The sequence below is a fragment of the Hypanus sabinus genome, chromosome 3, assembly GCF_030144855.1.
Source record: "Hypanus sabinus isolate sHypSab1 chromosome 3, sHypSab1.hap1, whole genome shotgun sequence".
In the NCBI taxonomy this organism is placed as follows: Eukaryota; Metazoa; Chordata; class Chondrichthyes; order Myliobatiformes; family Dasyatidae; genus Hypanus; species Hypanus sabinus.
In genome coordinates, this window is record NC_082708.1 from 142,876,100 (window position 1) to 142,903,093 (window position 26,994).

Here is a 26,994-nt window from a genome sequence, read left to right on the forward strand (position 1 = left end):
CAGTGAGTACAAGCCCAAAACCATCAAGCACCCTCATACATTAACCCTCTCATTTCCTGATTCATTCTCATAAGCCTCATCTGCACCATCTTCCAATGCCAGCACACCCTTTCTTAGATATGGGGTGAAAACTGCTCACAATATCATGAATGCAGTCTGACCAATGCCTTATAAAGCATCAGCTTCACATCCTTGCTTTTATATTCTAGTTCTCTTGAAATGGACGCTAATGTTGCATTTGCCTTCCTCAACACTGACTCAACCTGCAACCTTAGGAGAATCCTGCACTAGGAATCCCAAGTCCCTTTCCACTTCTGATTTCAGAACTGTTCCCCATTTAGAAAATAGTCTACACCTTTACTCCTACCAACGTGCATGACCATACACTTCCATCCACCATTCCATCTGCCACTGCTTTTCCATTCTTCTCATCTGTCCAAGTCCTTCTGCAGACTCCCTGCTTCAACACCACCCACCCCTCCACCTATCCACAAACTGTCCTCAAAGCCATCAATTCCATCATGAGGTGTGGTAACCAATAACGATCTAAAGATCAGCTTTATTTATCACATATACATCAAAATATTGAAACATACAGTGAAATGATTCTTCTGTGTCAAATCACAAAGGTCAAATTAAATTTCTTACCGAAGTACATTATTGTCAACATATACAGCACTGAAATTCTTTTTCTTACGCACATTCACAGTAAGTGCAAGAAACGCAATAGAAGCAGTGTAAGACTGCACCCAACAGAACAGAAAATGAATCAATGTGCGAAAGACAGAAGCTGTGCAAATACAAAAAAGAAATAATAATGATAATAAACAGGATTCAGCACTCCATGTGAGCATGTGCAGTTCTGATAAGAAGTACACAGCACTAAACCTTAAAGCACAATCCTGAAAAATGACACAGTTATCAATACAGAAGAAAATGTTAACCACTGGAAGAACATTATCCTCCATGGAATACACCCCCATGATCTGAGCGGACTGGATGTCAACAAGGAAGTGTAGAATAACCGGGTCAGAGTAAGAAACCTCTTCCCAGACACAGAGAGGTTCTTTGCGGCAATACACGTTCTGGTGGTTAACATATGTCAAAAATACATAATGAAAAGACCAACAATTTCAAGGCTACAAATGCAGAAAAAGAAAAAAGAGAAACCAGAAGCAATCCAACACCTTATAGGATCCTGCAGCACTAAGCTCAATCTGATTACTTACACAGGCACAATCAAGTGGCAAGCATCATTTACCAAAATCCTGCTTTAAAATACAAACTTATAAAAAACCACCATACCCTACTCTGGATCCAGTTTTAAAGTCCGAGTCCTACAAATTGTATTATGGCTAATCCACTATTACAGATAAGAGAATCTGTAATACTCCAGGATAAACAACCAAGAGCAACTTAGTTAATAGATATAACCATTCAAAACACACATAACTTACAGAAATCAGTAAGTGGATATCACCAGAAATATGCTGAATTTAAAAAGGAAATTGAAAGACTATGGAACATGAACTGGGTAAACATCATCCCAATAGTAGTATCTACAACTGATATCTTCCCAAAGTCACTACTCAATAGCATTAAACAATTAGGCCTGCACAGCAATATTTATCTGAATCTCCAGAGAGCCACAAGACTAAACACCACTAGAATAGTCAAAAGGTTCCTAGCAATTGAGAAATTAGTGTGCTTGGCTATAGCCCTACCACAGGATTTACCAGCTTGAGCTTAGAAGAAAATTAAACAAACAATAATAACAAATAAGCATTAAGTATCAAGAACATGAGATGAAGAATCCTTGAAAGTGAAACCATAGGTTGTGGGAACAGTTCAGTGATGGGTAAGTGAAGTTATCCCCGCTAGTTCAAGAGCCTGATAGTTGAAGGGCACTAATTCTTCAAGAAGCTGGTGATGAGGTTCCTGTATCATCATTATGATGGCAGAAGCAAGAAGAAAACATGGCCTGGAAGATGGGTGTACTTGTTGATGGAGACTGCTTTCCTGCGATAGCACTTCATGTGGATGTGCTCAGTGGTGGGAGAACTTTACCCATGATGGACTGGGCCATATGCACTACTTTTTGTAGACTTTTCTGTTCGAGGGCATTGTTGTTTCTATACCAGCTATGCACTCTCAACCACAGATCTATTGAAGTTTGTCAGTTTTTTTAGATGACATGCTGAATTTTCGCAAGCTAACAAGGAAAAAGATAGTTATAATCAGTGGAAGTTCATTAGATTGTAAATCTTAAATATATGGAACATTATAGGGGGAATTGGCTTGTAAAAGGAATTGGTTACTTTACATTAAGATAAAAAAAATGTTGGGGGGTTAAACAATTGAACTTCACCACCCTGGAAAGCTGTAGATATTGATAAAACTTATAAATTCAAGGGATTTACAGAACATGTAAATTGGTAGGAATGTACTGTAGGTGGCTCTCAAAGGCATACTGCTTCTGTTTCTTGCAACTTGTTGGAGAGGAGTAAGATCTGCAGATAAATAAAATATTTTAGTTATTTTTAATCTATGCTACATGTCTTAATGTTTTTAAAAATACTGTTTTCCTTTTCAGTGTCAGAGACATTTAAAAACTGATAACCCTGCTCCATAGCGTAGACACAAAACAAAACTCTGTCCTAACGAATTCTACACAGTACTGCAACTATCTTGCAAATTAACACCTTAGCTGAGTGTAACCCTTACCCAACAGGCTGGTATATGTCTAGGGGAAAAAGGGGATCCAGCCACTCTCCAACCCACCTCCCGTACACGCAGGTGCTGTGAGAATCGAGTTTACGCCTCGAGCCCGCCAACAGTATCAAATCCACAACAAATACCGTTATGAAATACTCTTTAAAGAGTTTACTAAAATTAAAAAGAGTAGTACGCAATACAATATATATACACAAGGAAAAAAACAAAAGGCGCCACTTATCAAAGTTCAGTCTGTTTAGTGCACTCGTTGGAGCTCAATCAACGAACCAATCGACCCATCCGGCCGTCGCACCTGGGACCACCCCGGTGGTCTTACAAGCAGTCCAGCACACGTCCACCTTCTTCAGTGTCTTCCTCGGCCTCTCCCAAAAAACCCGCGAAAACCCCTCCCCCAAGTTCCCAGCATCACAAGACACAATGACATTCCCCATTGATTAACAAATGAATACAATTACCATATCAGCCATTCTAAAGTGAAACAACGGCTAGAGAAACACTTATCCGACAAAGAAACATTCCTATTTGTAACAAACCAAAGAGGCCATTTTGAGTAACATACCCAGGACATTGTACATGAGTATAAAGCCTGGAAGTCCCTACCCTACAACATGAGGAATGCCATCAGCAGAGCTAGTGTAGTGGTTCAAATGAGTCTAAACACTATTTTCAAATGTAATTAAGCATGGGCAATAAATGCCAGCCTTGCAAACAACAGTGTATCTGCAAGTTGAATAAATATAAAATCAAGATTAATAAATAAAATGGAAATACTATTAAGATGGTAGAGAATGCTGAAAAGATTGCCAAGCATTTTTGACAAATATATTGGTAACAGGAGGTAAAATAGGAATGAGAAGAGCTACAAAGGACTGCTTTTTATGAAATGATCCAAAGATACAAACAATACAAAATTAACTCCTTAATATCCAGTATCATGATGGACTGGGCCGAATCCTCTACTTCTTGTGGGACTTCCCATTCAAGTATGCAGGTATTTCCATACTGAGCCGTGATGCAACCAGTCAATTATACATTCAATATACACATCCAAAGAAGTTTGTCAAAGTTTTAGATGTCATGCTGAATCTTTGCAAACTCCTAAGGAAGTAGAGGCACTGCTGTGATTTCTTTGTAATGGTATTTACATAAGTACTGGGCCCAGGACAGACTCTCCGAAGTTATAACACTGAGGAATTTAAAGTTACTGACTCTCTTCACTGTGGTTTACCCGATGAGGACTGGCTCATTGACATTCCAATGTCAATGGTCAGCTTTTGGTCTTGCTGACATTGAGGAGTGTTTGTTGTGGCACCACTCAGCCAAATTTTCAGTCTCCCTCCTATCTGCTGATTTGTAATTACTTTTGATTCAGCCTACTACACTGGTGTCATCAGCAAATGATCCCATGGAGAGCGGAAGTAAGGGGAGAGAAAGATGTGCTTAGTGGGAGGATCCTGTTGGAGGGGTATGGAGAATGATGGACTGGATATGGAGGCTCATGGAGTGGTAGATGAGGAAAAGGGAAACCCTATCACTGTTGTAACGAGGTGAGGATGAAGCGAAGGCATATGTAAGAGAAATGGAGGAGATACAGATGAAAGCAACATCAGTGGTGGTGGAAGGGAAACCCTGTTTTCTTTTTTTTAAAAAAGATACATCTCTGATATCCTAGAATGGAAACATCATCCTGAGGAGACAAGTTGTATGAATGAAGAGAAGGGAATAGCATTCAACCATTGTTCAGAGCCATTCTGCAAAAATAGGTCTGTGATTTAACATTGGTCTATACTACTCTGGGACTTTCTGACAGATCCTTTGACATCTAGCTCTAGGTTCTTTCACTGCATTTGATGTGTTTCCTACCCTTGTTGGGTTTTCCACAGCATTACACGGGTAAGGTAGTCACTGCAATCCTGTGCACCTGATAGTGAATTGGAGCCCCCGTTCTTTTCAATTGAGAGCTGTGAAATGGGGAAAATAAGTTATTTCACTGTAGGGGGGTGGTGAAGCTTTTCAAGGGCATGCGCCAAAATTGTGATCATCTTCTAAAACGTGGTAATTTTGAACAGGGATTATCAGTGAATAGTTAATTACTAACAATAATTACGGATTATTTTAAGGATAAGAGATGAGTTCTGTTGCTTATTTATGTATATTCATTGTTTTACTATAAATAATGGTACATAAAAACATATCATCGAACTTCACATGTCCTTCGAACAGTTTGACTGGCAGGAAGTTAAGGTGAGACATATCCTATGGGAATATCTCATGGCTTTTATGTTGTAAAATTCATTCACTGTTTCATTTGGAAGTAAGGATAATCATTATGTATCTTTTTGTTATGGGTGTAATTAAAGAATTGAGGGGTAGCACTAAGTGTCACCTTGGACTGCATGCCTTAGGTTTGCTACACCTGTTATAGTGTAATGTTTCCTTAATTAACTTTTTTTGAATCAATGATAAGGACACTTAAAGTGTGTAAATACTGCTCCACAGCAGCAACAAGGAAAAGCTTCATCCATACCTTTGCCTTTTGCTAAGAATTGCGAGTGTGATTGAGCGATTAACTGCTGAGATTGTGCTGTCCAACTTAACGATATGGATGGGCAGCAAGATTAGTTCCTCCACATTTGGTACAGATGATGAAGGGTGCATGGCTAGGTCCAGTGTGACCTGGCCCAGTAGCATTCACTTTACAAAGGGATCCTATTGAAATATGCAGAATATCAAACCACTAATCTATTATAGACAAAGCTTTGAAGGGCATCCTAATAAAAGGTATAATCGAAAGTGGTTTAGGGAGCCAGTCAGAATGAGAGATTTTGTCAGACATATTTACTCTATTTCACCAGGAGAATTAGAGAGCTTCTTGGCATTAGGACAGCTGAAGTGATATGCTTAAATGTCAACAGAGCTTTTGTTAACTTTCTCTTAAAAGATTACAAACACATGAAGATATGAATAGGGGATATTCTCTAAGGAAAATCCATCTGAAACAGACAAAGCAAAAACTAACTGGCTCCAAAGGTTTAGTGTACTGTATGATGGAATTTCATCAGAAAATCATTGCCATGTTCTGTATTTTGGCACACTAATCTCAAAGCCCGCAATTTTCCTCCATGTATACATGCTGCTAATGAAGTGGGTATTTCAACAGTGTGCTATCACACCTAGAAGCCTTTTTTTTGCACATATTATTTGCCTATATCACTGAGGAGCAAGGACTTCACAAGATGGTCCTCACCAAGATCTGTGAGCTATGACTTCAAATACAGATTCACACTCATGCCAGCTTAATTTTGCTCTGAATAAAGTTCAATCTTTCCTGATATCTATGGTGCTCAATATCTGCCAATATCTTTGTAAATTGTCTCTGCACTGTTTCAATCATTTTTAATCTTTCCTGTAGGTAGGTGATCACAATACCCCAAATTAGAGCACACCAACATCATACACAATTTCAATATTACATCCCAACCACTGTATTTCATACATTGATTTAAAAAGTTTAACATGCCAAAAGCTCTCTTTACAACAGTGCATGTGACACCATTTTCAAGGAATTACGGATTTGTATTGCCAGATCCCTTTGTTCTACGATACTCCTCAGTGCCCTACCACTTACTGTGTAATACCTACCCTGTTGGTTCTCCTGAAGTGCAACACCTCACACTTGTCTACATTAAATTCCATCTGCCATTTTTCTGGCCATTTTTCCAGCTGGTCCATATCCCATTGTAAGCTTTGATGGTCTTCCTCATTATCCACTACACCTGCAATCTTGGTGTTAACCACAAATTTGCTGATCCTGTTTACCACATTACCATCCTGATCATCGATATAGATGTCAAACTACAACAGATCCAGCACCAGTCCCTGTGCTACACCACTAGTCACAGGTCTCTTCAGACAGTCAACCATCTACCACCACTCTCAGGGTCTCTCATGAAGCCAAAGTTTAATCCAGTTTAATACTTCATCATGAATGCCAAATGGCTGAATCTTCTTGACCAGCATCCCATGCAAGACTTTGTCAAAGGCCATGTAGATGACGTCCATTGGCTTGGTTTCATCAACTCTCCTGGTAACTTTCTTGAAAAGTGCTGTAAGATTTGATAAACCCGATTTAACACGCATTAAGCAATGATGACTAACACTAGTCAGTCCCAGTCTATCTAAATACTTAAATACCCGGTCCCTTAGAATACCTACAATAACTTTCCTTCTACTGATGTCAGGCTCACAGACCTATAATTTCATGATGCTGTCAAGAGCCTTTTTTAAACAACAGAACATCATTAGCTATCCTCTGATCCTCACCCGTGGCTAAGGATATTTGAAATATCTCTGCTAGGACAACTAGACAAGATCGCTAGTCTGTCATGACTGAGCACTGCTGTGTCATTTTCCCTGACTAGTCCCCCTTCTCCTTTAATCCTTCTTGTTTTATCACATGTAAAAGAATGGAACTCTTGGAACATTGAACTGCCATTCCAGCCTCTCCCGCAACCAAATCTCACTAATGGGTTCAATATCATAATTCTACGTGCTGATCTGTGCCCTAAGCACATCTGGCATACTCCTTGCCTTGAATTATACACAGCTCAGTACATCAGACCCACCATGCTCAACCTTCAGATTCCTAACCTTGAATGTAGGTTTAACACAAATAAGAGAAAATCTGCAGGTACTGGAAATCTGAGGAACACACACAAAATGCTGGAGGAACTCAGCAGGCCAGGCAACATCTAGGAAAAGAGTACAGTTGACATTTTGTGCTGAAACCCTTCGACAGGCTTAACAAAATTGTTGTCACAACTACTGTACTATCTCTTCTGGTGCTCTGGTTCCCATCCCCCTGAATCCCCCCTCCATACAGATCCAGCAAATCTTCCCAGTAGAGTATTATGCCCCCTCCAGTTCAGGTGCAAATTGACCCTTCTGTACAGCTAACACCCTCCCTGGAATAGAGCCCAATGATCCAAAAATCTGAAGCCCTCCCTCCTGCACCGACTCATCAGCCACACAGTAAACTGTATGATCTTCTTATTTCTGGTCTCACTAGTACATGGCATTGCTAGCAATCATGAGATCACAACCCTGGAGGTTCTGTCCTTTAAGTTGGCACCTAGCTTCCTGAGCTCATTTTGCAGGACCTCGTAACCCATTTTACCCATGTCATTGGTATCAGTCTAGATCACAACCTCTGGCTGCTCACCCTCCCACTTAAGAAAGCTGTGATCTTTATCTGACATGCCCCTAATCCTGGCACCCAGAAGGCAACAAACCATCTGGGAATCTTGTTCTTGTTCATAGAACCTCCCTAATCAATAAGTCCTCTATCACTTATAGACTCTGTCCTCCTAGCACAAAGATGTTTCCTACTCCTTGTGTTCTTCTTAGTCACTCTTGCCCAATGGAAGCACTCTTCCTCCTTCCTCCATCATTGTGACATCCATTTGAAGTACGCTTTTAAGACAACGCAGACTGCTGGGCCATGTCCATCGTATGAAGGGTGGTAGACTGCCAAAGGGCATCCTCTACGGGGAACTAGCAACAGACAAGAGGAACTTTGGTAGACCCCAGCTTTGCTTCAAGGACCTCTGCAAGCGCGGCATGAAAGCCTTAGAAATCAACACAGAGTGCTGGGAGGATACAGCAGATGACCACAACAAATAGCGAGGTACTCTTCAACAACACCTAGAGCAAGGCGAAAGAGTGATCCTGAGTCAGTTTGAGGAGCGGAGAGCTAAACAGAGAGCACAGCGGACAACAATTCCACAACGTCCTACACATGCAGCCGCTGTGGCAGAGCCTACGATTCCAGGATCGGCCTCAATAGCCACTTGACAAACCAGAGACTACCAGAGGCGCAGTTCCCATGGTCGACCACGACTGCTGGAGGCCACACAATCCATATGGACATCACACTGATGCAGTAGGTAGTGCTTCTGCATGTTACCTACTGAGACCAGCTTTGATCCTTTGTGGAAATTGCGTGCATCTGCTGTTATTTTGTGAGTTTTCCCCAGGGTACTCTAACTTCCTCACACATCCCAAAGAAACAGTGGTTGGTAGGGCAATTGGCAACCATAAATCCCTGGTGTAGTTGTTGTTGTGAGAATTTGGGAGAGAGTAAATGTGATCTCAGAGAGAATAGGTTACAAGGAAATAAGTAGGAGAATGGGATTGATGGGATTGCTTTGAGAGCAAGCACAGACTATATGAGCTGAATGGCCTCCTTCTCTATCATGATTGAATATATGGACTGATTCCCCCAGACACAGCTTTGAAACTAAGTGCAGACGGCTGTAAATCATTGTGCTTAGATCAAATCCATACCAAAATCTGAAAGTGAAACACTGTGATGTTACACAACAAAATTCAGCCAACTCTAATGTTTTGGACCTTAAGGAATAAGTGTCATCTTTATGTAACTTCTATAAACATCATTAGATTGACACACAGTACTCTTTTTATAGGTCTAAAAAGTAGGAAAAGTTTTAGACATTAATTTTTAACAATCTTTTCCAGATGTTAAAGCAATTTTGTGTTTCTGTGGCCTAAAATAAGAGCAAAATTTCTTAGTGGCTCAAAGAAAGATACAGAAAATTGAAATGTCAACCTTCATTCAAAGACATTGCAAGTGAATTTATAATTCTGCCCCCTGTGAACCTAAACATTTAAAGATGTCTGAAAGAAGTGCAGTCGTGATTTTCTTACCTTTACAATGACAATACACTGGAGGGAAGTTAGGATAAGAAATCTGAGATGCAGCTGTGCTTAGAAGCTGCAGAAGTTTGTTTAAGTAGGGAGACTGTGAGGCTGAAAATTAAGTTTGATTAAAAATTACTGTGGCTATGAAATTTTGACTTTTTCTTTCATGCAAAACCTTTAAGCAGCCTCCATCTACCCAGGGAATTGTGAAGATTTTGGTATTTGGCCTTTATCATCACTGTAATGAACACTTCTCAGGACTAATTATGTAATTTCCAGTCATTGTAACCTTTGTACGCCACTGAAATGAGAGCAAGCAGGAAAGGAGAATGATGTGCTCTTCAGATTATTAGTTGTATCACCCAAGGAACTGCATGTCACACAGGTCCTGTGAAGAGCTTAATCATAAGCTCAGTATGAAGGAGTCACACAGCTGCTCCAGAAGACTTCTAAGCTTGATCATCATTCTAGATAACTCTCTCTGTGGTTTTGAAAGTCACGACTACACCCGAATGATAAGGGGCTTTGACAGGTACCTGTATAGTGTCACCCTGGTAACATTTTGATAATTGTCTGTCAGGTGACTGACGCTCTTTAGTGTAAAGTTGAGGAATTTGTTCAGTTTGGCACCACAGCAGTGGAAGGGGTTGGCGTTAAAGCTGCAGAGAAGAGAGAAGATGAACATTATCACAAGGGAAGACATTCTTTAACATGGTTGCTTTGGCGAAGTGGAAGGAGTACACTTTGAAGAGACATGATAGTACAACCCAACAGCAAAATGGATGTTATGCTATCACTCCTCCAAGGTTAATACATCTGACTCATGAAATGGATTATTGTGGAATGGAGTGGTTGACGAGGCCTATCAGTGGTGTCAACAGAGCTCTACAAAGAAGGGGTGTTTCTCGCAGGTTGGCAGCAGTTATTTAAAAAGAGAGCTTCGCAGGTGTTTGACCATTGTATGGGGCCTATCAACAGAGCTCTATGAACTAAATAAAAGAACAGAAGATAAGCAGAGCGCCATTTTTGGGAGTAGGCCGGTGGCGGGAGTAGAAGCGAGAGGCATTGGCTCAAAAGAGCCATCAGTTCTGTGTAAAGTGTTTGTTAAGGTTTTCCTTTTTATCTTTTTTTCCTATCTTACTGTACCATTTAAATGGCTGTGGTGTGTTCTTAGTGCCAGATGTTGGAGAACTAGGAGACTCAGAGTCTCCCGGGGAACTACATCTGTGTGAAGTGCATCCGGCTGTAGCTCTTCGAAGACCGTGTTAGGGATCTGGAGCAGCAGCTGGATGACTTTTGGCTTGTATGGGAGAGTGAGGAGATAATCGATCAGAGTTGCAGGAAAGTAGTTACCCCAAAGTCGCAAGAGGCGAGTAGCTGGGGACCATCAGGAGAAATGGAAATAGACAGTTAGAGCAGAGCACCCCTGTGGCCATTGCCCTCAAAAACAAGTACTGTATACCTCTTTGGATACTTCTGTGGGGCATGACCTCCTAGGAGAATGACGTGGCAGCCAGGTTGCAGGCATTGAGCATGGGTCAATGGTGCAGAAGGGAAAGAGAGAGAGATAAAGGAGCGATAGTGATAGAGGACTCAATAGTGAGGGGAACAGACAGGAGATTCTGTGGATGTGAACAGGTTGCCTTCCAGCTGCCAGGATCAGGGATGTCTCCGATCACATCCACAACATTTTGGAGAGGGAGGGGGAGCAGCCACAATTCTTGGTACATATTGGTACCAATGACATAGGAAGCAAAAGCAATGAGATCCTGAAAAAAGAATTTAGAAAGCTGAGAAGCAGGACCTCCCGGGTAGTAATTTCTGGATTGCTGCCTGTGCCACTCACCAGTGAGGGTAGAAACAGGATGATTTGGCAGATAAGTTTGTGGCTGAGAAGCTGGTGCAGGGAGCAGGGCTTCAGGCACTTGGATCATTGGGATCTGTTCTGAGGGAGGTATGAGCTGTTCAAAAGTGTCAAGTTGCACCTGAACGCGAGGATGACCAATCTTCTCACCAGCAGGTTTCTTAGAATTGCTGGGGAGGTTTTAAACTAATTTGGCAGATGGGTGGGAACCAGAGTGAAAGGATTAAGGATAGGATGCATGGTAAAAAAAAATAATGTGCAGTCAGCCTGTCAGGAAGGGTAGGCAGATGACAGGACTTACTTGCAGCCAATGGGCTGAGTATCAAATCACTATCAAATCGAATCAGAAAGGATAGCAAATATGGTACTCAAAGTGTTATATCTCAATATATAGAGTATAAGAAATAAGGTGGATGATCTTGTTGCACTATTACAGATTTCTAGATATGATGTTGTGGCCATTATTGAATCGTGGCTGAAGGATGGTTGTAGTTGGAAGCTGAATTTCCAAGGTTTACACATTATATCAGAGGGATAAGGAGGTAGGCAGAGGGGGTGGCATAGCTCTGCTGGTAAAGAATGGCATCAAATCAGTAGGAAGATGTGATGTAGGGTCGGAAAATGTTGAATCCTTGTGGGTTGAGTTAAGAAACTGCAAGGGTAAAAGGACCCTGATGACTGTTATATACAGGCCTCCCAACAGTAGCTGGGATGCAGACGACAGATTACAACAGAAAATAGAAAAGGCGAATCAAAAGGTCAATGTTACGGTAGTCATGGGAGATTTTAACATGCAGGTCGATTGAGAAAATCAGATTGATAATGGATCTCAAGACAGTGAGTTTGTTGAGTGCCTAAGAGATGGCTTTTTAGCACAGTTTGTCATTGAGCCTACTAGGAGATCAGCTTATACTGGATTGGGTGCTGTATAATAAACTGGAGGTGATTAGGGAGCTTAAGGTAAAAAAATCTTAGGAACCAGTGATCACAATATAATTAAGTTCAACTTGAAATTTGATAGGGAGAAAGTAAAGTCTGATGTAGCAGCATTTCAGTGGAGTACAGTAAGGGAAATCACAGTGGTATGAGAGAAGAGCTGGCCAAAGTAAATTGGAAGGAGCTGCTGGCAGGGATGTCAGCAGAGCAGCAGTGGCATTTGTTTCTGGGGAAAATAAGGAAGGTGCAGGACATGTGTATTCCAAAAATAAAGAAATACTCAAAATAGTACAACCTTGGCTGACAAGGGAAGGCAAAGCTATTGTAAAAGCAAAAGAAAGGGCATACAACAAAGCAAAAATTAGTGGGAAGATAGAGGATTGGAAAGTTTTTGAAAACCTACAGAGAGCAACTAAGTAAATTATTAGAAGTGAAAAGGTGAAATATGAAAGCAGGCTAGCAAATAATATCAAAGTGGATAGTGGAAGTTTTTTCAAGTATGTTAAAAATAAAGGAGAAATGAGAGTGAATACAGGACCACTATAAAATGAGGCAAGAGAAATAATAATGGGGGACAAGGAGATGGCTGATAAACAAAATGAGTATTTTACCTCAGTCTTCACTGTGGAAGGTACTAGTAGTATGCTTGATGTTGTAGTGTGCAAAGGAAGAGAAGTGGGTGCAGTTACTATTACAAGAGAAAAGGTGGTCAAAATGCTGAAAGACCTAAAAGTACGTAAGTCACCCGGACCAGATGAACTGCACCCTAGGGTGCTGAAAGAGGTAGCGTCTGAGATTGTAATGACATTGGAAGTGATCTTTCAAAAATCATTGGACTCTGGCATGGTGCCAGAGGACAGAAAAATTGCAAATGTCGCTTTAAGAAAGAAGGAAGGCAGCAGAAAGGAAATTATAGACCAGTTAGCCCAACCGCAGTGGTTGGGAAGGTGTTAGAGTCAATTGTTAAGGATGAGGTGATGGAGTACTTGGTGACACAGGACAAGATAGGACAAGGTCAGCATGGTTTCCTTCTGGGAAAATCCTGCCTGACAAACCTATTGGAATTCTTTGAGGAGATTACAAGTAGAATAGATAAAGGGGATGCAGTGGATGTTGTATATTTGGACTTTCAGAAGGCCTTTGATGAGGTGCCACACATGAGGCTGCTTACCAATCTTAGAGTCCATGGTATTACAGGAAAGTTACTAACATGGTTAGAGCACTGGCTGATAGGGAGGAGGCAGTGAGTGGGAATGAAAGGATCCTTTTCTAGTTGGCTGCCAGTGACTAGTGGTGTTCTGCAGGAGTCGGTGTTGGGACCACTTCTTTTTATGTTATATAAAAATGATTTAGATGATGGAATAGATGGCTTTGATGTCAAGTTTTCAGAAGATTGGTGGAGGGGCAGGTAGTGTTGAGGAAACAGTGATGCAGAAGGACTTTGACAGATTAGGAGAATGGGCAAGAAAGTGGCAAATGAAATACAACGTTGGAAAATGCGTGGTCATGCACTTTGGTAGTAGAAGTAAATGTGCAGATTATTTTCTAAACAGGGAGAAAATCCAAACAATATGAGATGCAAAGGGACTTGGGAGTCCTTGTACAGAACACCCTAAAGGTTAACGGGTCGGTAGTGAGGAAGGCAAATGCCATGTTAGCATTCATTTCAAGCGGTCGAGAATATAAAAGCAAGGATATGATGCCGAGGCTTTATAAGGCACTGCTGAGGCCTCACCTTGAGTATTGTGAACAGTTTTGGGCCTCTCATCTTAGAAGAGGTGTGCTGACATTGGAGAGGGTCCAGAGGAGGTTCACAATGATGATTCCAGGAATGAAAGGGTTATCGTATGAGGAATGTTTAATTGCTGCGTCTGTACTCACTGGAATTCAGAAGGAATGAGGGGGGGGGTTGGAATCTCATTGAAAACTTTCGAATGTTGAAAGGCCTAGACGGAGTAGATATGGAAAGGATGTTTCTCATAGTGGAAGAGTCTGGAACAATAGGGCACAGCCTCAGGACAGAGGGGTGCCCTTTCAAAACAGAGATGTGAAGAAATTTCTTTAGGCAAAGGGCGGTGAATTTGTGGTATTTGTTGCTACATGCAGCTATGGAGGCCAGGTTGTTGGGTGTATTTAAGGCAGAGATTAATAGGTTTTTGATTGGACATGGCATCAAAGGTTACAGGGAGAAGGCTGGGAACTGGGGTTGAGGCGGAGAATGAAAAGGATTAGCCATGATTGAATGGTGGAGCAGATTCGAGGAGCCAAATGGCCTAATTCTGCTCCTATGTTTTATGGTCTTATAACTGGAAAACCATAATATTCAGTTTGAGTCAAGAGCCATGCTTAAGAAGTAATGAAATACATGGTCAGTTCATCTGTATTTGATCTGACAAATGTTGTCCAGGATACAAAAGGACTTCTGACAGGATTGTGGGATCTTTTTGGAATTCTAAACTTCTAAGTCTCCTGGGAAGTTCCTAAGGCAGCAGACTCCTATACTCTTAGTGACGAAGTATGCTTTAGCACTTCAAACAATATCTTTATGTATGAATCATATCAGGCTCTGTGTTTCCTTCTAATTCTACTTTAGAGTAGCAAATTTCTATTAATAACTTTCCAGTCTTTTGACTTTATTTTCTAATGATAACATGACAATACCAATATTCTATCAAAGCTGTTTCCACCCTTCCTCTCATGGTATTGATGTCTTGCTTTCAAAATGCAAAGTGCTCTTTGATTTAAAAAAAGTATGGAATTTTGAATAAATTTGCTAAAATTGGAAAGCTGTTTTGAGATGTATTGTATAGGATGTAGGTACGACGATTCTTCCCATCTTCAGTTAATTTTATATCCAGGCTGGACTGCATGTGGGGAAAGCAGTGCTTTAGTAGGCAAGAATTCCTTCCATTGTTTGAACGCTGATAGTTTTCAAGGGCAGGTCTGCTCATCTTGTCTGTTAAGAGAGTTTTTCTTTCTGTCCTTGCCACATTATTTAAATTGGCAGCTCTATAGCAAAAGTAGGGAACAATGTCAATTTGTTCTTTTTATCACTGAATTATTTCCAACAGTTTCATCTCTCTACCTTCATGGCCGTGAAAAAAAATCTCCATTCTCTGACAGCTTCTCCCTTGCGACTGGTAGGCATGAAACTTTGCTTCCTGGCCCTGGCTGGTTTCCTTAAGCGGAATATACATACAGATATTCTAAAAACCACTGAATTCTCTCTGCATGAAAATCTGAAGTGTTTCTCATTAAGTTTGAATTATCTATTACACCTACTCATGTCTGCAGTAGAATTTTCTTGTAGTTATTCTGGATTATTCTAATGTGCTTTATTGTCTCATCTGATCATTAAAATGGATTAAAGAATATTTTGTAGTCTGTTTAGATCTGAACTTAGAGCAGTTTGCATATAAGCCATGCATCCTCTCTTACTGGCATGACATTCAAGTTACTTTCACTCGAGGGCCTTTATAACAAATCTCAGAGCTGAATCTCACCCAAGCACTGTGCAGAAGTGGTGGAGTTAACAGGAGGAAGTGAGACTAGCAGCCAAATAAATGCTCTGGGAGCATATAAGGTGACCAGGATCAAGGGAGAAAATTCCTTAGCAAGATACAAGGTAAACAGTGGGAAGAGGAATGTCAAAATAAATTGATCCTGATTTTTACGGAATTTAAGTCTTAAAAATAAATTAGTCCCCACATTTGAGGGAGAAGCATAGTGAAATGTACAAAGGCTGCAGGAAGTTTGGCAACATTTATCAATAGCCCCCAGAAATGAAAGAGCGCTACATCATCTCGTCAGAGTCATTCAAATAATGATCATATGAAAGCATCAATAAACATTTTAGAAGAAAATTCTCTATTGCAACAAAATCTTATCTTTATTGCACTGCAATGATTGATCACCTGATATTACCAAATGCTCCGAGTGTTACAATTTGATCTTGCCATGAGTAGCAAGAAGCTGTGAGGATTAGGGCAATGTTCAGTTGAACAATTGTGCCTTGTCCTCAGAGTGATATGTAATTCTGGATTTTATTTGATAATGTATAATGTTAGTCATGTTTTTTCTCTGGGTATTCATCATTGTAATGAAGCCTTGCCAGATCAAACTCTAGAACTGTGTCCCTTAACGAAAAGACCGCATACGTTAACAACATATAAATGACGATTATACAATTCATCATATCACTGGTTCTCAGCCAAGCTTTCTACAAGCTGCTTACAATCCAGAGACATTACCCATCTTTCCCAGTGTCAGATTACGCTCTCTAAAGCTTCCTGAGAAACTGATTCATCAAAAGATGCTTCTCTGTAGGATTATCAGAGATTCTGTAATTGTCACAATTACATCAAAACTTTATAACATGCAGTGAAATGTGTTGTTTGCGTCAATGACCAACACTGTCAGAAGGTGTGCCGGCGAAGTTCTGCACGTGTTGCCATGCTTTCAGCACTAGTATAACATGCCCACAACATACGAACCCTAACCCTGATGCCATTGCAATGTGGAGGACACCAGAGCACCTGGAGGAAGCCCATGCGGTGACGGGGAGAACATATTGCCTTACTGGCAGTGGTGGGAGTTGAACCACGATCACTGTCTATATAGCTATATGCTAACTGCCGCACTGCTGTATTTTACAGCCAGACAGAAGTAATCACTTCTAATTAGAGACATCAGTGACTTAGCTCTGTCACCACCATAATAGCACTGTCTGACCAACATGTAAACAGGCCAACCTCACAAACTTCAGAGATATGACACCTTACTGCTTTTAACCACATTGATGTTTTTATCAAAGAAATAGAGTCACCAAGAATTGTCATATTCACCAGAACATTTGCATAACAGCAATGAAAAATGTACTTGCAGCAGCATCAAAGGCAAATAGCATATAGCATGAGCAATGTGAGAAACACATCAATTAAGCATAAATACATTCTTTACAAGAAAGAATATAACTAAAAGCAACGGAGCCCAATTTAGTGCAAAAGTGACCAAGGTGGTCATATTGTTACTAAACTCTAGTGATTAAGGTTATGCAATTTGGTTCAAGAATCCAGTAGTTGAAGGGAATAGCTGTTCCTGAACCTGGCAGTGTGGGACTGCAGGATTCTGTACCTCCTGCCGGATGATAGCATCAAGAAGATGGCATGGCCCAGATGGTAGGGATCTTTGGCAACATCACCTTCTTGAACTGGTGCCTCAGAATCAGGTTTATTATCACCGGCATGTGACGTGAAATTTGTTACCTTAGCAGCAGCAGTTCAATGCAATTCATCATCTAGCAGAGAGGGAGAGAGAGAATAATAAATAAAATAAAACATAATAATAAATAAACAAGTAAATCAATTATGTATATTGAATAGATTTTTAAAAATGTACAAAAACAAATACTATATTTAAAAAAAAAGTGAGGTAGTGTTCATGGGTTCAATGTACATTTAGGAATCGGATGGCAGAGGGGAAGAAGCTGTTTCTGAATCTCTGAGTGTGTGCCTTTAGGCTTTTGTATCTTCTACCTGATGGTAACAGTGAGAAAAGGGCATACCCTGGGTGCTGGAGGTCCTTAATAATGGACACTGCCTTTCTGAGACACTGCTCCTTGAAGATGTCCTGGGTACTTTGTATGCTAGTGCCCAAGATGGAGCTGATTAGATTTGCAATCTTCTGCAGCTTCTTTCAGTCTTGTGCAGTAGCACCTCCACACCAGACAGTGATGCAGCCTGTCAGAATGCTCTCCACGGTACAACTATAGAAGTTTTTGAGTGTATTTGTTGACATGCCAAATCTCTTCAAACTCCTAATAAAGTATAGCCGCTGTCTTGCTTTTTTATAACTACATTGATATTTTGGGACCAGGTTAGATCCTCAAAGATCTTGACACCCAGGAACTTGAAACTGCTCACTCTCTCCAGTCTGATCCCTCTATGAGCATTGGTATGTGTTCCTTCGTCTTACTCTTCCTGAAGTCCACAATCTTACTGATGTTGAGTGCCAAACTGTTGCTGCAGCACCATTCCACTAGTTGCTTCCTACAGATACTCCCGATTATGATCCTGATACCTCATTTGCAAATGGAAATTTCTTTCCTACACCTAAGGGACAGAAAAGAGTGATTTCTAACCGCTTTTCCAAGTAGTTGATTCTATTGTGATATAAACGTTTAGCCATAGTTTGCACTTGGAAGGCGGGGTGGCAACTTTGGCTTCAGTTGATATTAAAGGTTTATGCAACAAACACAAAATGCTGGAGGGACTCCGCGAGCCAGGCAGCATCTATGGAAAACGGTACAATCGATATTTCAGGCCAAAATGCTTCAGCTGTTGGATTGCTGAAAGGTCTCGGCCTGAAACGTCATCTGTTCTCTTTTCCATAGATGCTGCTTGGCCTGCTGAGTTCCTCCAGCATTTTGTGTGTGTTGCTTGGATTTCCAGCATCTGCAGATTCCTCATGTTTGTGATTAAGGATTTATGTTGGTTCAGAGGATGATGGAACAGGACAGCACAGGCTGGCCCACTGGGTTTTGCTAGGTTGATCCATTGGATCTAATTAGACCTGAAAAAGCACAAGGCTGAAAGTTGAAACAAGGTTTCACAGCTAGAGCTGGATTAGTTAATGTGTTTGAATTTACATTATCCTGTACAAAGTCCCTATGCCATGAGAGTTTTGGGAAACAAAATACAATACAGACACTGGCATTAGTCCTGTTATATTTTGTACTCAGTTCAAGTACAAAATTCGTTTTGGCAAGACTTTTGTTATTTCCAGAACTTGGACTGTAGTCCAGGTGCTGTGCTGAGGTGACTAGTCAGTTCCTCGTGGGAAAGGTATAAGTCCAGCTTCTCACAGAAGCATATCTGTGAAGTTTAAAAATGCAAATGAGTCTCTTTAAATAACCAAAATGAGACTTGGACTGCTTTCGAGCAGACTTGTTTACAAGAAACTGGGCAATTTATTTCCATGACTAATAGTATCACGAGTAAAAAATCAGTTGACTATGTGAGTAAATAGGAAACATGCCATTGTACATGAACTGGTGTCTAAATTATCGTTTTATGAGAAAAATAGTGGTCTTTTATGGGCCTGCAACATACTAAGAGGCTATGTTTTGTCCATTGACATTATAACTGACAGTTCAGCTTGATTTTGCTTGAACATAGAATAGTAATGCACAATACAGGCCCTTCAACCCCTGAAGTTGTGCTAACCTTTTAACCTACTTTGCAATCAATCAAACCGTTCCCTTTTTCTTTCATCCATGTACCTATCTAAGAATCTCTTAAATGTCTCTAATGCATCATTCTGTACCACCACCTTCAGCAGTGCATTCCAGGCAAATATAACTCTCTGAATTAAAAGAAAACGTACCTCTGACATCTCCCCTAAACTTACCTCCCACCCCTTAAAAGGACTTACTCTGGATTTGCCATTGGCTTTTGGGGAAAAAGGTGTAGGCTGTCAACTCTATGACTCTTATAATCTTATACTCCACTGCAGTAAGGGAATGATGCTTGTCTTTAGTCAGATTTCCTGCAGAATTTGGATTATTATTAATTTTGGCACTGGAAGCTGATGTGAGTGGGAACTGATGATGTCACAGTGAGAGAAAGCAGATTCCTGAAACCTGACTGAGCAGCTGCAGTGACTGTATCCTCAATCAATCAGTTTGTGGAAGGCTTGAGAAGATAATGTTAGTGTGAGTGAATTTAATGTAAAATCAGGCATAGAAAGGAAAATAAATGAGATGAAGAGTGAAATGAGAGAGAAAACTGAGACAACGAAAAATAGTATGTAAGTTTAAATGTTAATATGTATAATACTTAAAGGAATAAGAGTCTCCCTTTCCAAGCATCAGGCAGGCTAACACATGCCATGTCATTAAAGGTAAGGTTGAACTTGAAATGACAAGACTTAACCTTTAGCTGTTGTGGATATGCATCAGCTTCACAAAACTCACTGGCAGTTTAGTGGCCAGGGAGGCAAGGAGATGCCGTTATCAGGAAGCCAAGAGTAGAGTAGCTACTTTTGGACAAGCTGTATTTCTGCATTACCTGCCCGTCACCTGAAGATGGTTATTTTAGTGGCAGAATTTGGCCATTGTATACCAATTTACTTCATTGGTTTAAAATGAACAAATTTATTGTTGTAATGCAGTCAATAAAAGATTCAAATAAATGAATTATATTTTTATAATTTGCGCACATTCAAAAATTTGTCATAAAAATGGTTCTTTTTATGCTATAGTAAACATGCTTACCTTTTACGAAAACACTATGATTACATCCACATTTAAAATATCAGCGGATCTCCACAGCTTGTGAGTTTTTTATATGGGATTTGTATTCATGAACTGTTTGTAGTTAACTGAGCAACAATTTTGTTTCATCTATGTTTCCTTCATTACAGGAGATGAAGCTGGCTGCTTATCTAATACAGCAACTGGGTATACCAGTGGGTGTCTGTCAAGCCGTGCTAAATCTGCTTCTTCCCAATGCCATCCAGGAAGAATTAGTTCTGTTTGTAAATAGGATCTATCCTGAGGGAAACGTTAGCAGTGGGATGAACAAGGATAAAATGGATGAGAAGAGAAAGAGGTAAGGCCTTTCTGAGGAGAAGTTGACCTCCCCGTCATAAGATAGATTTGGTGGGGGAGAAAAATGTTGATTTAACAGCAAAGTGCAATGACGTGAATTCCATAAACTGGAAAAAGTGCCTGAGAAAAGTGGATTGTTCATATTGACTTTCATATAATGTCAAGTGATCTAAAGGCAGTTTGTTTCTCCTCCTGTGCAGTCACCCTACTCAGTACCTGGGATTTGAAAGCAGCATTTTAACTTGCCCTTCATCTTGACATGATCATATTATTTCAGGAACTCAGTAATAGAAAATAAGATGCTGCTAAGTCTGTACTATGCAGCTTGTCATCTTTGATCTAACCAGCTTGAGCTGTCAACCTAACAACCACTGAGCTTCTGAAGGCAGCCAAGTAAGTTCTGATGCATCCATCAGACTGCTGGTCCTAACAGTTGTTCTGCAAGAACCCAATCTGTAACTATTACAGTCAGTTCTAACTTTAATACTGTATCTAGGCAACTACTATTTAAGGTTTAGCTTTTCATTTCACACATTTTGTTGTTTACAAGACAATGATCCCACCTGATTTTTTTTTGTTTGTAACCAGTGAATAGGAAACTTGAATAAGAGTCAATGAATAAGTGTGATATTTTATGTTTGGCTTGTTGAAATGTTATTGAAATGGCTATATGTATCTGTTTAAAGTATATTGAACAAATTTACTATATATCTTTAGATGAACTACTTTGCTTATTTTTCCTTTGCATTCCAATTCAAATCCATTTTTTCTCAAACATTCTTCATTGGTCAGCATGAAACTTGTTTCAGAAATTACTCTAACTGGACTAGTCACAGCTGTCCATATGTTTTGTTCCCTACGTCTGTAAGAACTCACAATCAGCAGTGACTAAAAGAAAGACCAAATGAAGGAAAAAAATAGGGTTAGAATGATCTGCTGAAATGGAAACCAAAAACTCTTTAAATGTAAATTTCAACTAACATGAAGGAAAGGACACATACTGGGAAGAATGGAGACACAAGAAGCTGCAGATGCTGCTGTAATCAGAGAACAAGTGAATTGCTGAAGAGAAGACAGCAGCCGGGTGGAAATGAAAGGAGAAAGCAAGCAGCATGAGTAGGATCCAGCATCTAATGAACTGGAGAGATGCCTAGGAAACAGTCTTCACCATCTCCAACTTAGTATATCATTATATTTCATAAATATCTTTAAATTGGAGACACTGGAGACAGCAAATGATGGAATCTGGAGCGGCACACAATCTGCTGGAAAAATTCAGTAGCTCCCCCACAGATGCTGGTCAAGCTGTTAAATTCCTCCAGCAGATTATTTCTTGCTCTAATATCATTAAGTTCTCCTGTTCTGGCTCACTTTACTATCATGCCAGCTGGCTAAATGTAATTTTCCAAGATGTTTCCACAAATTTTATACTGCGTTATTCCCAAGACCCACATGTACCCCGCAAGTTTTAACTTTTAATTTTTTTTAAGTTCTGCAAATTTATAACTTACACTTAAGGGTAAGAAATGATAGCAAAAATGGATGATTTAGGAATAATATTCCTATTTCTTGAGATTTGATCTGTCTAATTTAATTACTAATCCATCTACAGGAAACTTTGGGAATCATTAGAGCTGAAGCTGAGGAGCAAACTCATTGGTGAAAACCTGGGGAACGTGAATGTTCTGTGCAGCAGGAGCGGAAGGTAATTACCTTTACTAGGTGATATCTACTTGTTTGACTTCTGTGTGGAGGTTTTTAAAAACAAAACCATGCAATAAGAAATAAAATATGAATTCCATTTAATCAGTTTCCAAAGTTATTTACTTCCATTAAGGATATTTATTGGTCAGCTCAACTAGGTAATTGACTACAATAAGTATACTTAAAGACCACCACTTACTTTAGCTTTGACATGTATACATTGTAAAGTTTTATTCACCTTGTGTTTATTGGCACTGTGAACATTGGAGGAGAAGTTATGATTTGCTCCAACATTTGGATGTGAAAGGCAAGGCCAGAAAGATTTCTTTCTTGTACTGACTTTAATTAAAATCTAGTGAAAACCTTCCTTGGGTGGTGGAAGTGTTTTAGAGAGGTTGGAAAGTGAAATATCCCTTGATCTTGCCGTCACAGAGGGTTGCAGGTTAATGCATTATCTACCTTCTACCTGAAAACCATTCAGGGTTGATCGGTGAAGTAACAAAGAGATGTAACAAGGAAGAAAAAGATGCAAAAGGCAGGAAAGTTTCATCAGAGTAAATCTGAACATTTTGCCTTGACACTGAAGGGACAAGCGATGAAGAGTGCTGAAGCATTTGAAATATTTTTCCCCATACCAAATGCACTGATTTATATTAAAACACTGTTATAAGTGATAACTTTGTAACAAGGAAAGTGAGTGTATAGCCCATTAAAAGTGTTACAGTTTAATCCTGCCACGTTTATATATGTCCTCAAGTATTGTCCCTTCTTTCTCATTTCTGCTGCTGCCATTTCATTCTTGAACAGAAAAAAAATAGCTCCAAACTTCTTCAATCCCTCCAATCTTTTTTCTTGAACAAATCATTGTCTCCCAGCAAGGCTGCTTCATGCTGCCCTTTGTAAACTTGACAGAAGCCTAACAGCAGTCCCCAAACAGCTCTATCAATATGAAAGTGGCCAAACAAGTTATCCCAAACGCCCTTGCCTAACCTGCACTGAGTTCCTTTCATCCATCACCCCTCAGCTTAATGACCTGCATTAGCTCCCATTTAGGTCTGGTCATATTCTGCAATTTAAAATTCGGAGCCATGTTGTCATTTCCCTTCAATGGCTTAACCATCAGTATTTATCATTTTGTCTGAGATCTTCCAGATATTGTTCATCTCCTGTCTACCTTATTGATCATCTTTGAATTTAATCAATCCAATATTGGTAGCTTTTTCTTCAGTGACCAAAGCATTAAACTTTGGATTTCTCTAAACTTTTCAACCTTTCTCTTTTGTAAGATTTCAAATTAAAATCTACCTCTATATGATATCTTTGATTATTTGTCATAAAATCTCCAATGTGGCCCAGTGTTAAATTTTGCTTTGACTATACTCTTGTCATTTGTCTTGGGATGTATTGCAACTTCACAAGTACTTGTATAACCTCAATGGACTTGCTCTGTTGTCCTGAAATAAATATGAAGCAAGAGCCTTTTGTTATTATTTCCAGTGTTGTAATTAGTGCAGCCAAGTAAGACTGAGTAAGTAACTGGAAGATATTCTGCATGATGATCCAATGATCCATGTTTGACCAGCTGCTGTGTGTTGCAGGAGTTTAAAAAATACACTTGTGTTATTTGTTAGATGGTATTGTTTATTTAAACATTATGGATTTGAAAAATTGACTTTTCCTGGAGTAAAATGCTATAGTGACTTTAGATGGTAAGACTTAGGAGCAGAATTAGGCCAATCAGCCCATCAAGTCTGATATGCCATTAGATCATGGGTGATTAATTTTCACTCTCAACCCCATTTTCCTGCCTTCTCCTTGTAACCTTTGATGCCTTTACTAATTAAGAACTTACCAACCTCCACAATACATATACCTTATTCTTGCCGTCCACAGCTGTCCGTGTCGATGAATTATACCGATTCACCACCCACTGGCTAAAGAAATACATCCTCATCTCTATTCTAAAGGGACATCCTGCAGGTCTGAGCTGTGCCCTCTGGTCCAAGACTCTCCCACTGTTGTAAACATCATAGCCTTTCAGTATTTAGCAGATTTCAGTGAAAGCACATCTCATTCTACAGGTCCACAGCCAATCAATGTCCCTCATACATTAAGCCTTTCCTTCCTGGGATTATTCTCAGAAACCCACTTCAATGACAGCACACCTTTTCTTGGATAAGGAGCCCAAAACTACTCACAATATTCCAAGTGTGGACCAACCAATGTGGTGTAAAGCCTCAGCATCACATCCTTGATCTTGTATTCCACTCCTGTCAAAATAAATGCTAACATTGCATTTACCTTCCCTACCACTGACTCAACCTGCAAGTAAACCTTTAGGGAATCCTGCACGAGGTCTCTCAAGTACCTTTGATTTCTAAATTTGCTTCTCATTTAGAAAATATTGTCTTCTTCCAAAGCGCATGACCGTATACTCCCCTACACTGTATTCCATTTGCCATTTGTGTGCCCATTCACTTAATCTGTTCAAGGCCTTCTGGAAACTCAGAATCAGGTTTAATAACACTGGAATATGTCATGAAATCTGTTGTTTTACAGCAGCAGTACATTGAAAAACATAATTAAAAACTAAATTACAATAAAAATATTTGTATTGTATATGAATAAGAATATTCAAATAGATATATGAGAATATATATATATAATTAGCACAATGATTATATGTATTTTAATATATATATTATATATAATTAGTGCAAAAGGACAGCAACAGAAGTTAGCGAGGTAGTTTGCATTAGTTCATAGTCCATTTTAAAATCTGATGACAGAAGGGAAGAAGCTGATCCCCACTCCCTGCTTCCTCGACACTACCTGCCCCTTCACCTATCTTTTTTTTTATCTGTAAACTTGGCCAAAAAGCCATCAATTCACTCATTCAGATCATAAACATATAATGTGAAAGTAGTGAACCCAGCGCTCACCTCTGTGGAATATCACTAGTCACTGTCCGCCAGTCAGACCTGGGTTGGTTTATTCCATAGCCTGGCATGTACAGGGCTTCCACATCTGCTTATATTTTCTGTGTCTAATGGTGCCATTCCCAAAGCTCTTTTTCTTGTGGAACATTATTCGGGAGTTAGCAGACATTGTCCAGGAAATGTCCATTTCTAGACAGACTGAGTTAACTCCCTATTTGCACCCCCATTGTTCAGTCTTGCTCACCCACCAATCCTGCCAGAGAGCCCACTTGATCCCCCAACATATCACCTGGGCCCTGAACCCAAATCCCACTCTAACAACTGATTTAAGACCCCACCAGCAACTTACACGGCAGTAAATTGCATCCAGGTGAACTACCACCATCATCTCCCCAGTTCATGACTGGGCTTCTTTTTGCTTCTTCTGGATGTTGTCCATGTTATGAATCTGGTCCAACTAACTTCCAATGTTAGTTGGACCAAGGTCACATAGTCAGTTTCCTTGACCCAAAGCTTGCATTTTACAATGTACAATTTCTATTTGATTAATAGCTCTTATACAAGTCTTCTTTTATTTGCAGCATATTGAAGAAAAAGCATCTGCAGCTCTTGAAACAGGTGTCTTTTTCTCAAAGCCATGGTTCTCCTGAAATCTGCCCTGATGACGATACTGAACCAATTAATGAAAGGGCAGGACAAATGTTAAAGCTGGCAGATACAGGAGAGAAAGTATTTGTGTTCCGGATCAGGAAAGAAGACACTTGTTCCTCAGACCTTCCATCAAGGAAGAAAAAACGTAACTTCTTAAATTTTAAAAGATCAGCTGTGGCAAATTTGGATGGACTTTAAATTACTTAATTCAAGATAATCATTACTTTGGAACCTATATTTAAACTAATGAACCATCTAACTTCTATGATACTGAAGCAGTGTTTAAAGTAGTTTAACAATGATGCAGGTATATTTGCATAATCTGGTTTGTAATACAGACATGGGTATTTTGATCATTTCTTTGCACTTACCTCCCATCTCCCAAGCCATTAAACTCCTATGCTTGGCCATTTTGTATCATGCTATTCGTTTCTTAACACTGTGAGGATGAATCCTCATGTCCCTTTTTAATAGGTTTACAAAACCAAATCCTAATTCGAATAAGTCATTATTTTCAGACTAAGGGTGCTCATTGGTTTTACTTTATGACCATATTGTGAACAATTGATATAAAGAAAAAATGTCTTTACTCCTCTTTTTGGTTCCACTTTTGAGTGATAGAAAATGAGATTAGTGCCGAATACAAATAAATTGTCTACATAATTTCTACTAACCACATGGACATTTTGCTTATTCTTTTGTAAAACAACTAACTATTCAAATTTGACTTCTTCTTTGAGGGTCAAGAAACGCAAGAAAGCATAATGCACCAATGAGGTTGCATAAAACATTTTTATATCTTGTCTGATAAATTTAAATCTCAAATGTAAAATATA

General features: G+C 39.7%; 1 protein-coding gene across 3 annotated transcripts in view; it reads left to right on the plus strand.

Moving 5' to 3' along the window:
* LOC132391710 (limbin-like) overlaps positions 1-26,566 on the plus strand; it is a 205,948-nt gene extending 179,382 nt beyond the window's left edge. For all 3 annotated transcript variants that reach the window (XM_059965261.1, XM_059965262.1, XM_059965263.1), the window contains 3 exons: positions 20,678-20,865; positions 22,477-22,569; positions 26,089-26,566. In XM_059965261.1, coding sequence (XP_059821244.1) covers positions 20,678-20,865; positions 22,477-22,569; positions 26,089-26,356 — 549 coding nt within the window. In that variant the 3' untranslated portion in view covers positions 26,357-26,566. The remainder of the gene's footprint in view (positions 1-20,677; positions 20,866-22,476; positions 22,570-26,088) is intronic.
* The last annotated feature ends 428 nt before the right edge of the window (positions 26,567-26,994 follow it).